The sequence below is a fragment of the Aedes albopictus genome, chromosome 2 (genome assembly GCF_035046485.1).
Source record: "Aedes albopictus strain Foshan chromosome 2, AalbF5, whole genome shotgun sequence".
Lineage (NCBI taxonomy): Eukaryota > Metazoa > Arthropoda > Insecta > Diptera > Culicidae > Aedes > Aedes albopictus.
Window position 1 is genome coordinate 408,222,880 of NC_085137.1, and position 12,265 is coordinate 408,235,144.

The 12,265-nt window shown below is 37.0% G+C and overlaps 1 protein-coding gene across 5 annotated transcripts in view; it reads left to right on the top strand.

Moving 5' to 3' along the window:
- Positions 1 to 12,265, top strand: part of LOC109406023 (uncharacterized) — a 122,525-nt gene that overhangs the window by 95,162 nt on the left and 15,098 nt on the right. For all 5 annotated transcript variants that reach the window (XM_029876559.2, XM_029876557.2, XM_029876560.2 and 2 more), the window contains exon 4: positions 11,198 to 11,258. In XM_029876559.2, the coding sequence (XP_029732419.1) occupies positions 11,198 to 11,258 (61 nt within the window). The remainder of the gene's footprint in view (positions 1 to 11,197; positions 11,259 to 12,265) is intronic.

Sequence of the window (12,265 nt, forward strand, 5' to 3'; positions counted from 1 at the left end):
TTGAATATCAAAACAAATTCATTCGTTTGGAGAGAAAAGCGTAAGGTATGATGAAAATCCGGATCCGTAATAGATATAGGTAGCCAGTCAGTAGAGCAACACTATTTTATTCATCCCTGGGTTGAAAGAAATTTCCGCACGCCACGCACCCTCCAAGAGAGCTGCATCAGTATCTATATCTGTATAGTGGAATGAGGAAAAACCCGGGTCCAGGATGCTGGATTTAAATATTAGATTTATTTCAGTTCAACATCCAATCCTGTGACCTCACCCCCTCACATGCGGCACTGAAATTAAGAAACACCAGCTTATCTTCTAATGGATTCTGCTTGACTGGAATTAGTAATTGCTTGCGCAAGAAGAACACCACACGGAGCAATTTATGTTTTTGCCACATTGCACATATCTTGGCTAGTTTTTGTTTCGGTCAATGATAGTGATTGGTGAGGCATTTGAATGCAGTTTGATTCAGAATAAAAAATCAACTAACAAGGGTTAAATTTTGCTGGCGGAAAAAGGTGATCTATTCCTAATTGAACACAAAGCCGGAATTTAGCAGAAAGCAAAGGATGTTTTGTCTACCAAACAACGTGTTGCAATGTACCAGAATACATTAGGTCGAAACCATGGAGACGCATGGTATTTGATCAAGTGTGGGCGATTTGCGGTACCTACACAGGATTAATCAGTGCCTTTTGCAATATACCTACTCCCACTCCCACCAAACTCATCGTCAACTCAACCGCTTTCCCGTAAATAGGAACATCTCTATTCCTCTATCCGTATTCCAACGCCAAAACTGAACGTCTTCCCATTCCATCTCTGTAGTGCTATTCGCAAAGATGCGCTATATTCTTCGAAACGGTGAAGATACTTTGCCGCGGGAACGTGTCATTTTCGACGCGGATTAAAATTTCAGAAATATTAGCGACATGTTCTCCGACAGGGAAACCGATTGGAACACCTGGGTCTGAGTTGGTGTTGTTTCTAGCATCATCGTTTCCCGGAAAGGAGTCTACCACAGGAGGAGGGTGTTTTTACGAGTGTGTCACTTAAAGTGACTCACTTTTGTTCGATTGCTCGTTGTAAAGGAAGTCAATCCGAGCGAAACGAGAAAACTTTTTTGCAGAGTGGCTTCTTGATACACTGGCAAAAGCAGTTTGCTTACTATAGAAGGGGACGAAGTTTATAAAGTGTAGATTTGATTAAACTTGCTGAAGTATAATTAAGACGGAATAGTGGAGCTAAGCTACACGGTAAAGGCAGATTCCTTTGAGGTCATTAGCCTCTTTCCTTCAACTCCTACTCATAAACACGCATCCTTCCTCCCCTGTAAATTCGAGAGATATTTCGGCTGAAAAATATGAAATTTTTCGAATCATCGCTTCTGCGGTAAACACAACATAGGAGGCCTACCCTACTAACGAAAGTAGCTGTATAACAGCTTATAGAACAAACGCTCTTGGATGAAAGCTCGCTTAAGCTCTTATAGAACAAAAATGTTAGTTGGGTAGTCGCTCTGACGCTTGTGCTATATCTTTGATGCGTCGCAAATATTAATATGTCTTTTCAGTTGACAGGCATTACGCTTTAATAGTATAAAGTACCCTTTTTTCCTAGTACTTGTAGCTGTCAATTTTTGAGAATAAGTAATTTTTGCCCTTCTTAAAATTCCGGCCGTGTACTCTTCAAGGGCTTTTCGAGCCGCATCGTAGAAGGCTGATGTTTGTAATTTGCTGATTTTTGCGGGTAAGTTCAACCGAAGACGGCTAATAACAAGACAGACAACTATCCTCTTGCTCCTAATACTCTGGCAACGACAAACACACTAGCGCCGCGAACGATTTCAGGGAACAACATCATAAATAAGTGTGCGTGTGATGCCACACCTGCCGTGTACGAATATGCATTAGACCTGTTCACTTTTATTGACCTTCCCGTGTCCATCAAATGATCAATCCACATGCAAAAACAAGTCTTCAGTCCAAAAATGAGCCGAATTGATAAAGGTCTAGAAGTGTATCAAATCGATTTTGTGTTTTTTAAGCATTTTCACGAGAATGTACTCCAATATCCAGAAAATTGCACCGAAAAGGTAACGAAAATACCGTTAAAATATAGTTAGAACACCAGGCTTGTCATTTGCTCCCGCAATGTGCCTCAAATGCATGTTTTTGTTCTCTTTATCTTTGTGCGGGAGCGTAGCGCAAGGAGGAAGCATGCGAAATCAAAGAGAAACGACGAACCACAAACATCAGCACAAGAGAATCATTTTTGTGCATCATTTTTGAGGCTCCCGCAAAGTTGTTCGACAATTTCACCGGCGTTTTGCGCGGTATGATCGTTCCGTTCGCATTGCATGACACAATTGCATACATACATACTTGTGCGCTGGTTAATTATTGATTTTATGAGCATAATCATATTTATGTTAACTCCCGGTGCACAAAGTGCCTCAATTTTGAGCAAACGCACTTTTTGCACCGACAAACCGACGTGCCAGCTTATACAACTTATCCAATTTTTCTTGGCAAATGAGTTCTCCTTTTAATCACTAGCTCCATCTGTGCGATGATTTACACAGCCTCCTCTTGATGTGTGCGTGCGTACAGGAGCATTAACTTGTCAAATTATTTTACTCATTTCAAAGTAAAAACCTGCATTCAATGTATTGCGCAATAAGAAGACATTTCGTCATAAATGTTGAAATGCAATTTCATCCGCTGAAAGTTTTTATGATTGGGATATTTTATTAGGGATTTCTTGACTTTTTTGCTTTATATCGAAGGGTATTTGTTTAAAATTTCATTGTATGGTTGATTGCAGCTTCTCTTGGTGAGAGAGAAATAAGAGTGTACAGGGGATAGACAAAATGATCGGGACAGGCAAAATTTTCACTTTCCAAAAAATGTTCAATTAGCTGTAACTTTTCGAAAAGTGCATCAAATATTTTCAAATTTTTACTGTAAGTTCCTCAACTAGTTGTGTATCAGTGGACAAAATTTGAAAAAGATCGGACAATTCTTCACGAAGTTATAAAGATTTTTGGAAAAGGTAAAATTATCCGATAGCCAACTTTGAGCTGTTATATCTCCGGATTCAATGAACCAAATGCAATGAATTTTTGTCCATTTATGACTTATATAATGAGCTATAAAAAACCATTGACTTAACTTAATATTCTTAACACGGAAGAAAGTTATAACGATTAGATTATTTTTCTAAAAAAATACCAAATTATCCAAAACATCAATATCGTTTCAAAATTTAAGATGCAAATTAAAGTTCATTTAGTTTCCCTCTAATTGACTTATATATAAATGCGTTTTGAAGGAAAGTAACAACATAGCCGCCAATAAATTGAAAAAGTAATGGGATGCATATTAAAAATAGACCAATTTACTAAAAAATCGTGAAAAAAATAAAATCGCTATAACTTTTTCGCTTGTTAAAAATTTCAAGTTAAGTTAAATGTTTTCCAGAGTTCATTATATAAGTCATGAATGGTCAAAATTTCATTGCAATCGGTTCATTGAATTCGGAGATATAACAGCTCAAAGTTGGCTATCGGATAATATTATCTTTTTCAAAAATCTTTATAACTTCGTGAAGAATTGTCCGATCTTTTCCAAATTTTGTCCACTGATACACAACTAGTTGAAGAACTTACAGTAAAAAATTGAGAATATTTGATGCACTTTTCGAAAAGTTACAGCTAGTTGACCATTTTTTGGAAAGTGTAAATTTTGCCTGTCCCGATCATTTTGTCTATCCCCTGTATGTCGTGTTTACATCGATCAGCTGCACGCTAACCTGAAACTACCCTTCGCCTGGGTCGATTCTACCCGGATTTTCATGTTGTTAGCAGTTGTCAAAATCCGGGTAACCCGAAAACCCAGATTTCTTGAATCTGGGTACAGATCTGGGTGATCGGCACTTTGTCACTTTCCGGCTTGAGAATATGGCAGCGGTCAGGAGAACGCTGGAAATTATGGATGTTTTCATGACAAATATGAGGATAAATGACGGAAAACCAGTGAAATTCATCCGGAGAACTGTTTTCCTGCATCAGGTAAGTAACAGCACATGGGAATTGGGAACTTTTTATAAAAAAATCTAAATTGGAAATAAATTAACAAAATCAAGGCCCCGGAGGAGCTGGGTACCGGTTACCCAGATTTTGCCACCAGCATCAGTAACCCAGATTTGAGTAAAGGTGCCTTTACTCAGATTAGAGTAACTGCAGTTTTGCTCAATTTGGGTCGCTTTGACACCAATCTGGGTAACTGAGGGTTAGCGTGTGGACAGTTTTGCGCTGTTTTGTGTCATCTTCTTCAATGTTTCTTTTGCCAAAAGACGAAAATGACAGAACGAGTTACGATTTTTAAACGGTTTGAGATTCAAATTTCTTGCCAATCTTGGAAACAGAGTGTCACGTCGGTTTGTCGGTGCTTTTTGTGCAAACAAATCCGCACATGTTTCGGTGTCACAAGCTGCAAGCAGGAAGGTGAAAGAAACCGAGAGAAGCCTCTCTGGCATTGGATGCGGGAGCGTGGTGCAGATTTTTTGTTCTCTTGTTTTGCTCTGAGCAGGATTCCATCTCTGCAGAACACTACTCTACAACTTTGCCGAAGACATTACGATGTTTAAATTGTGTATTTCAAAGTTATTCAACCATTTTCGTTGAAAAATCACGAAAAAAAATACACCATTTTTACGATTTGTATGTAAAAGTAATGAAAATTTACATAATTTTAAGTGACTAATTTAATTAGCTATTGCTCCTATGAGTTACGAACATTTCATCCATACATCATATTTGTGTAGGAATTCATTTTCATTGACTAATTATCAAAAGTTTGCCACGTTGATACTAAAAATTGCACAGAGTTGCCAGCACCAGGCTTGTCCACACTGAGCGCAAGAAAATTCTGCTCTTTTGATTTTCACCACAAAAACCATCGCGTTTATGCAATCTTCTTATCCTACCTGATAAAAGAATGTTTGAATATCCTACACGCTAACCCTCAGTTACCCAGATTGGTGTCAAAGCGACCCAAATTGAGCAAAACTGCAGTTACTCTAATCTGAGTAAAGGCACCTTTACTCAAATCTGGGTTACTGATGCTGGTGGCAAAATCTGGGTAACCGGTACCCAGCTCCTCCGGGGCCTTGATTTTGTTAATTTATTTCCAATTTAGATTTTTTTATAAAAAGTTCCCAATTCCCATGTGCTGTTTACTTACCTGATGCAGGAAAACAGTTCTCCGGATGAATTTCACTGGTTTTCCGTCATTTATCCTCATATTTGTCATGAAAACATCCATAATTTCCAGCGTTCTCCTGACCGCTGCCATATTCTCAAGCCGGAAAGTGACAAAGTGCCGATCACCCAGATCTGTACCCAGATTCAAGAAATCTGGGTTTTCGGGTTACCCGGATTTTGACAACTGCTAACAACATGAAAATCCGGGTAGAATCGACCCAGGCGAAGGGTAGTTTCAGGTTAGCGTGTAAATGACATTTCGAACCGTCAAAAAATCGCACCGCAGTGCCGCACTGAGCGCGCAAAGAGAAATTCACTGGGGTGAATTCACCCGGGTGAAATTCTCTTTGCGCGCACAGTGTGGCACTGCGGTGCGGTTTTTTGACAGTTCAAAATGACATTTAGGTAATTTCAACATCCTTCTATCGGGCAAGATAGGAAGATTGCATAAATACGATGGTTTTGGTGGTGTAAATCAAAAGAGCAAAATTTTCATGCGTTCAGTGCGGACAAGCCTGGCCAGCACGAAATAAAACAAAGTTACCCATGATTAAAAATTCATTACACTTCTTTGTCTCATCTGCATCAGTGTCAAATTGGTGCAGATGGTTGAGCATGAGACTGTTGATTCAAAGATTCAACTATTGATCCAGAAGTTAATGAAACTGAAGGTGCCATTAGACTGTTTGTCATTATGACAAATATTTGCCATTGAAGCCAGACATTCATCCAAGGTTGCTATGATTCAAGTTGCGTTGGTCATTTGTTGGGCTTGTATGGCCAAATATGTGTCATGTCTAATAGGACCTTAAGTCACTGCATCTCATTCCATCATAGTCTTGTCTCGAAACCGTAGAGTGCATAGTAAGAATGAAGTTTCCCTCCATCGTGTAGTTGTGTTGATTTGTGGGTAGATATATACAAGTAAGCTCCACATTTGTATGAAAAATTTTACATCCAGAAGCAGTTCCATCATCGTATTGAATTGTTTTAGCTATTGTATGTTGCTTTCATAACAAAATGCACTGCCAACTTCCAGTCAGCATTTCTGAATCATCGCAACGAACCAAGCACCACTTCTGCTGCTGTTTGTGTTAGTGAGATCGGAGAAATGTCAGACTCCCGCCTGCTGATTGGCTGCGACGACTCTGGCGATGATTTCATCCGCGACGGATTCAAATCGTCGCGTTCGATAAGAGAGGAAACCGTCATTAAATTGATCGTTATCAATCAGATGCTCAATATTTCGCTCAGCTGATTCAGTCGACACGACTTCTTATCAACAAGCAAACCAAATATCTAGCTAGTCCTGGAATTGGCTTAACTGGCAGGTCTCGATCATTATTATTTGGGAGATTGCTTGTAAGTCATGGCAGATTCATCATCCTAACTGCTACAAAGAAAAAAAAAAGTTTATCATGTATTTGAGCTTGAACCTGGACCTTCTGATTCGCAGGCTCGAGCCTTATCATCTGCACCATTTTTGATACTTAAATCAAAAGACATTAGAATACGATGGCATGACGTCTTAATCATGTGTAACTTTGTTTTGATTCGTGCTGGCAACTCTGTGCGATTTTTAGTTTCAACGTCACATATTTTTGATAATTAGTTAATGAAAACGAATACCTACACAAAAACGATGTATGGACGAAACGTTCGTTACACATAGGAGTAATAGATAATTAAGTTAGTCACGTTAAATAATGTAAAATTACATGACCTTTATGTGTAAAATCCTGAAAATATTGTGTTTTTTCGAGATTTTACAACTAAAGTTGTTAAATAAGTTGTTAAATAAGTTGTGGAGTATTGTTCTAACTATATCGTAACGGTATTTCCGGCACCTTTTTGGAGCAATTTTGTGGATTTCAGAGTAAATTTCTGTAAAAATTATAAAAAAAACACACGCAAAAACGATTTGATACACCTGGGTCATTCCATATGAAGTGACCGAGAAAATGTGACAACTTGCAATTGACCATCACGAATTTGAACCAAATTTGGTTGAAACATTTGTTTGGATGGAAAAAGAAAAAAATCCAAATTTTGGTGCCGATCGGGTCACCCCTCGGCCCGTGGCGGCACCCCCCGTTTTGGCCGATATGAAAATTATCCTCTCTTTCTTTTATTTTTATCATTGAAGCGATTGCACATACACATTTTCGACCTTCGGCTTTTTTTGAAGGAAATCGTTCAGGGAATCCAGAAAAAATATTATTTTTTGATACAGTATTGCCAGATATCATATTTTTCAATTTTAAAACTGAAAATCGATTTTTCTCAAAATACGTATATTTTGATTTTAAAAATTTTGATTCCATCGTGTTTATCAGACGTTTTCGATCGAAAAAGCTTAACTTCCCAAGGTAATTTGAGTCGTTCCTGAGATATAGCGTTTTTAGGAAAAAATATTCATTTTTTTTTTTCATATAAAGTATCATATAAAATCAGGTGCAGTTTATAAATTTCGCAAATAAAACATTGTTTGATGCCATATAAAGACGTTTTGTGCTAATTTGAACAGTATCGAGTACAAAAAGGATTAAAAAATGTGACAGAGTTGCCAGTTTACCATTTTTTATTAAATAAATGTTCATTGAAATCGAATCATTTCAAAGAATCATCTTTGCGGTAAACGCTGCGCAGTAGGCCTGGCCGCTTTGATGCTTGTGTCATATCTTCGATATGCTCCAATCATCAATATCGACAAGAAAAATAATCGGGCGTAATCTAACCTGATTATTTTCCAAGATGCTTTCTTGTACTGGCTGCGCCTATGTTAGATTAGATTCGATTAGATTCATTTTCATTAAAAAAAACATTGTTTCTATGATGCTTCATTCTTGAGTTATGATTTTTCAAAGAAAAGGCTTATATGGCACATTTGGACATTTTTGAACAAAATTGGCCATAACTCAAAAACGAAAAAGAAAAGTGCATTCCAAAAATTTCAACTATTAAAGCTTATATTTTATTATTATCTTTGTTGCGAATAGTTCCTATACGTTAGGGACTTGTGGAACTGGCAACCCTGAAGTAAGAGCGACGTTCGATACAGTAACTGCCTGTTGGGAGTTGCGTACAAAGAACAGTGCGTTTTAGTTCGTGAAAGATAGAACAACGATGAAGTGTGCACTGTTGTTGGGGGATTAGTGCGTGAACTAATACTATAGCGTAATGTTGTTTTATATTGTAATTACTTACTGTTAAATTAATAATCATTTAATAAATTGCAGTTTTTGAAGCTGCTTGAAATAGAAGCTGCTCTCAAAATGGTATTCTAGTTCCGAAAGCATCATACGCCCCAACAATCTTTATTAACGAGATTTTCAGCCCAGGTCTGGTTCATCTCGGTCACAGAAAAGCTTATAAAATAACCTTCTCAAAAAAATTGTTTTGAAAATTTTTCACGAGTTTGGGCATAGTTTTTCCGGTTTTTTCTTTACGAGTTTTCTCACTATGGAAACCTTTATCCAGTTCATATTTTTTTGGATTTCTGAAAAAAATTTCTTTCATTTTCAAATAAAAATGTCTTACGATGCTTCGTTTTTGAGTTATGATTTTTCAATGTAAGTAGTGTCAGGGGAAAACAAAAAAATTCCACCTGATTTTTCCTGGAAAAAAGGCGATATATCCATTAGCCCTGCCTGTGGGAAAATTTCCATGATAATCTGAGACCTTTCGTCCCAATTTGTACGATATTTAAAACAATCCTCTAAAGACATGCATTTTAATGAAAAAAATAGTGAACTGTAAAAAAAAACTGAAAAATCATTGAATACAACTGTTACAGATCAACATGACTATAGGTCAGTGGTGCTCGAACCGCGGCCCGCGGGCCGCATGCGGTCCTCGAAGCTCGTAAATGCGGCCCGCGAAACAATTTGGGAAAATTGTGTGACTAATCGAATAAAATGTTGACAAATATTAGTTCAATGCTCAATAGTGGCCAAATATGTTTCTATTTGTAATAACATCAATTAGGAAATCACTCATAGGAACTTTCTCTCTTTCAAAATCAGAAGTTAAAAGTAAATATAAGCATAAACATAATAAAATCAATTTGAAGTGACAACATAAATGCGTTTTAATAATTTAGCTTGGTTCATCAATACGTTTCGAAAAAAATCAGCTTGATTCATTATAATCTTTACTGCAGATAAGTTTATAATTTATCATTATTTTGAATCATTCGGTTTTAATGAGATAATATTGGGAGTATGTATTATAATAAACAACGTCAGAATTTCAATTTCCACTAAATCTTTAGTCAGGTCAAAATACTTACAGTTAGTGTGGAGTAACAAACTCAAACACATATTTTGATAAATGTGGTTTTTATTAACACGTAGTGACTGCTACATTTTGAAAATGTTATTTCAACTTCATGAAAATTTACAAATGGATTGAATTTTCGAGCTTATCCGAAAATAAATTATTTTCAAATTTTAAATTTGCAGTGAAAATATTAAAACACTAATTATTTCATCGGTTAAGATGATTGTTGATTCTGCTTTCTTTAAATGCAAGAAATCATTTTTATTCTGCGGCCCGCGGCTTATACGCAAAATATCAATTTGGCCCACGATATGCTTCAACCTGAGCATCACTGCTATAGGTTATTTTACAAAACATCTCTACGTTCTACCGTTCTACACCCAATTGCCCCATGTTATATGGGAATCTCATATAACATGGGACAATTATGTGTAGAACGGCAGCGTAGCCCTACGTCAACCATGCTGTGCACAAAACTTTTTTATGTAAGATTTGATTACCGTCAAGGCACCATTCACCGTGGATCTAAGAGGATTTGGGGCAAATAAGGCCTGTCATTTGACACCAGTCTTATAAACATTGTTGGTGCCGCTTTTAATTGCATTCATTATAGGTTAAAATTAAAGCAATATCCACAGAAGTAGAAAATTTTTCACAAAATTTGGTGATATAGTACAATTAGTAAAGGATAGTAAGGTCGCCTAATTCCGTGGTAGGTCACCATTCACCGTGGTAGTAGGGACCCATTCACCGTGTATGAGATATTTTATTCTACTTTGTTTAAAAATGATCAAAACAACCCAGCCAAGGGAATTTTCTTCGTTTAAATTTATTTCAAGTAATAACTTGCAAGATTTTATTAAAAAAACGAATGTTCAAATTTTCGATTTTTTTCTAAATATATGGGACAATATGGGGCACGGTGAATGGAGACCATTGATTTTTAGGGTACCCATTTACCGTGCCTTTTTGTTTCAATTAAAAAGTACGAGTAATCGTACTTTCTTGTTAAACTTACTTCGGTAATGCAAAATACATACCTGATATGTGAATTTAATTGCTTCTTGGTGGAATAAAAACGTTGCTACATTTAGTTTATCGCTTAAATCACCTTAGCGCAGTTTTCGTTTTTTCACTATGAATGCAGTGAACGAGCAGAAACCCGCTTCATGTAAACACACTTTAGTGTCAAAATGATACTTTTAAATGTTTCTAATGAGCGTTTTGACATGGTAACAATACATTAGTGTTGTATTTGTGAAATTGAAGGGAAATTGTCATATCATTCAATCATAATATGGAAATAATGAAAAAATATTCTAAGGCACACGGTGAATGGAGCCCCCACGGTGAATGGCGCCTTGACGGTACCCACAAAAATACTTGAAGCTCATATTTTTGTGGGTTTTGCTTGTTTTAAAAATTATCATTTAAATGCCCATATTTCATAATAATTTCTTCAACACGTACACCATTTTACATTCGAAAACACAATCACGCCCCCGCCCTTGGTGATTGTTGCTTTCGGAATGTCTTCCATTCAACTGCTAGATTGTGGAAGGGAATAGTTTCAGAAACAAATACTGCAACCACATTGTTTTAACGGAATTCCTTTTCCATCCTCTTTGCATTTCGTCGGTGTCTTTCCAGTGGTCAGCGGGGTCGGAGTCGACATCATGGTGCACGGCTACACTGCAGGTGTTTACATCATGTAAGTATATCGTGGGAGGAGATGTATGCAATAGATAGAGGGTTTAAAAGCACCAGGCAAAACCAATAAAACGATTTGCCGACATGGGTGGTAGTTCTGTTTTAGTATATTGGTTTTGTGTTTAGGTTTTCATAAGTTGAACAAATAAGTGGTATTACATGCTGCATTGCAATACTTCATTATTCAATTACTTCACGTCCAATAACTGATAATTCTGTAACTTACAGCAAGGATAAACTTCAACTTTCAGTAATTATAATACTAAAATATAGAAATTGGAATCGTTTTATAAAAATGTTTAAAATACATCAAACATTCTCAAATTGTTCGAATCAATTAAGCTAAACTTACAAAACTCACAACCGGAAACAATTTCGTCTACAGTCGTTAGTTACGGATCATTAGCCATCGTCGTCTCGTTCACGCACCATTTATTGAACTCTTTTTCAAATCCAGCAGGCCAACTTCACCGCGCCAAAAACAGGGAAATGCTCTTCGTTGACAGTTTTAATTTCCTCCCATTGGTGAATTATGACTTTGTGCACGGCGGTAGGTAGGTAGCACAATCGACTCAGGTTTCAGCTTTCCCGAAGGAATGTGCTGCAACCTCTTCTGAGATGCACACAAGTTTTTCCAAAGAGAACTACGCAGTAAAAAAAACGATCCAAAATTAAACCTCACACAAACTTCACTTAACTACATAAACAAGAAAGTTTCCCTGCGTTTCTTTTTTTGTCTTCAAAGTGAACTACTTCTTTGTTCGACTTTTCAGGCACAAGCCTACACAATACAGTGCACGTATACAGACCCCGGTGTACGCTTTTGCTTAGGGGAACAGAGCCCAAAATGCCAAGATGGGGTAAAATGGCCCAACGCATAAAATCATTCCTAAATGGGACTTGATCATTGCTATAGGTGAATGGTGTCAAGATATGTTTGCATTAAACATTCTTCTAGAAGCTAGGCCGCCAAACCCACGGAAATACTTTTGATTTCCCAATGAAAAT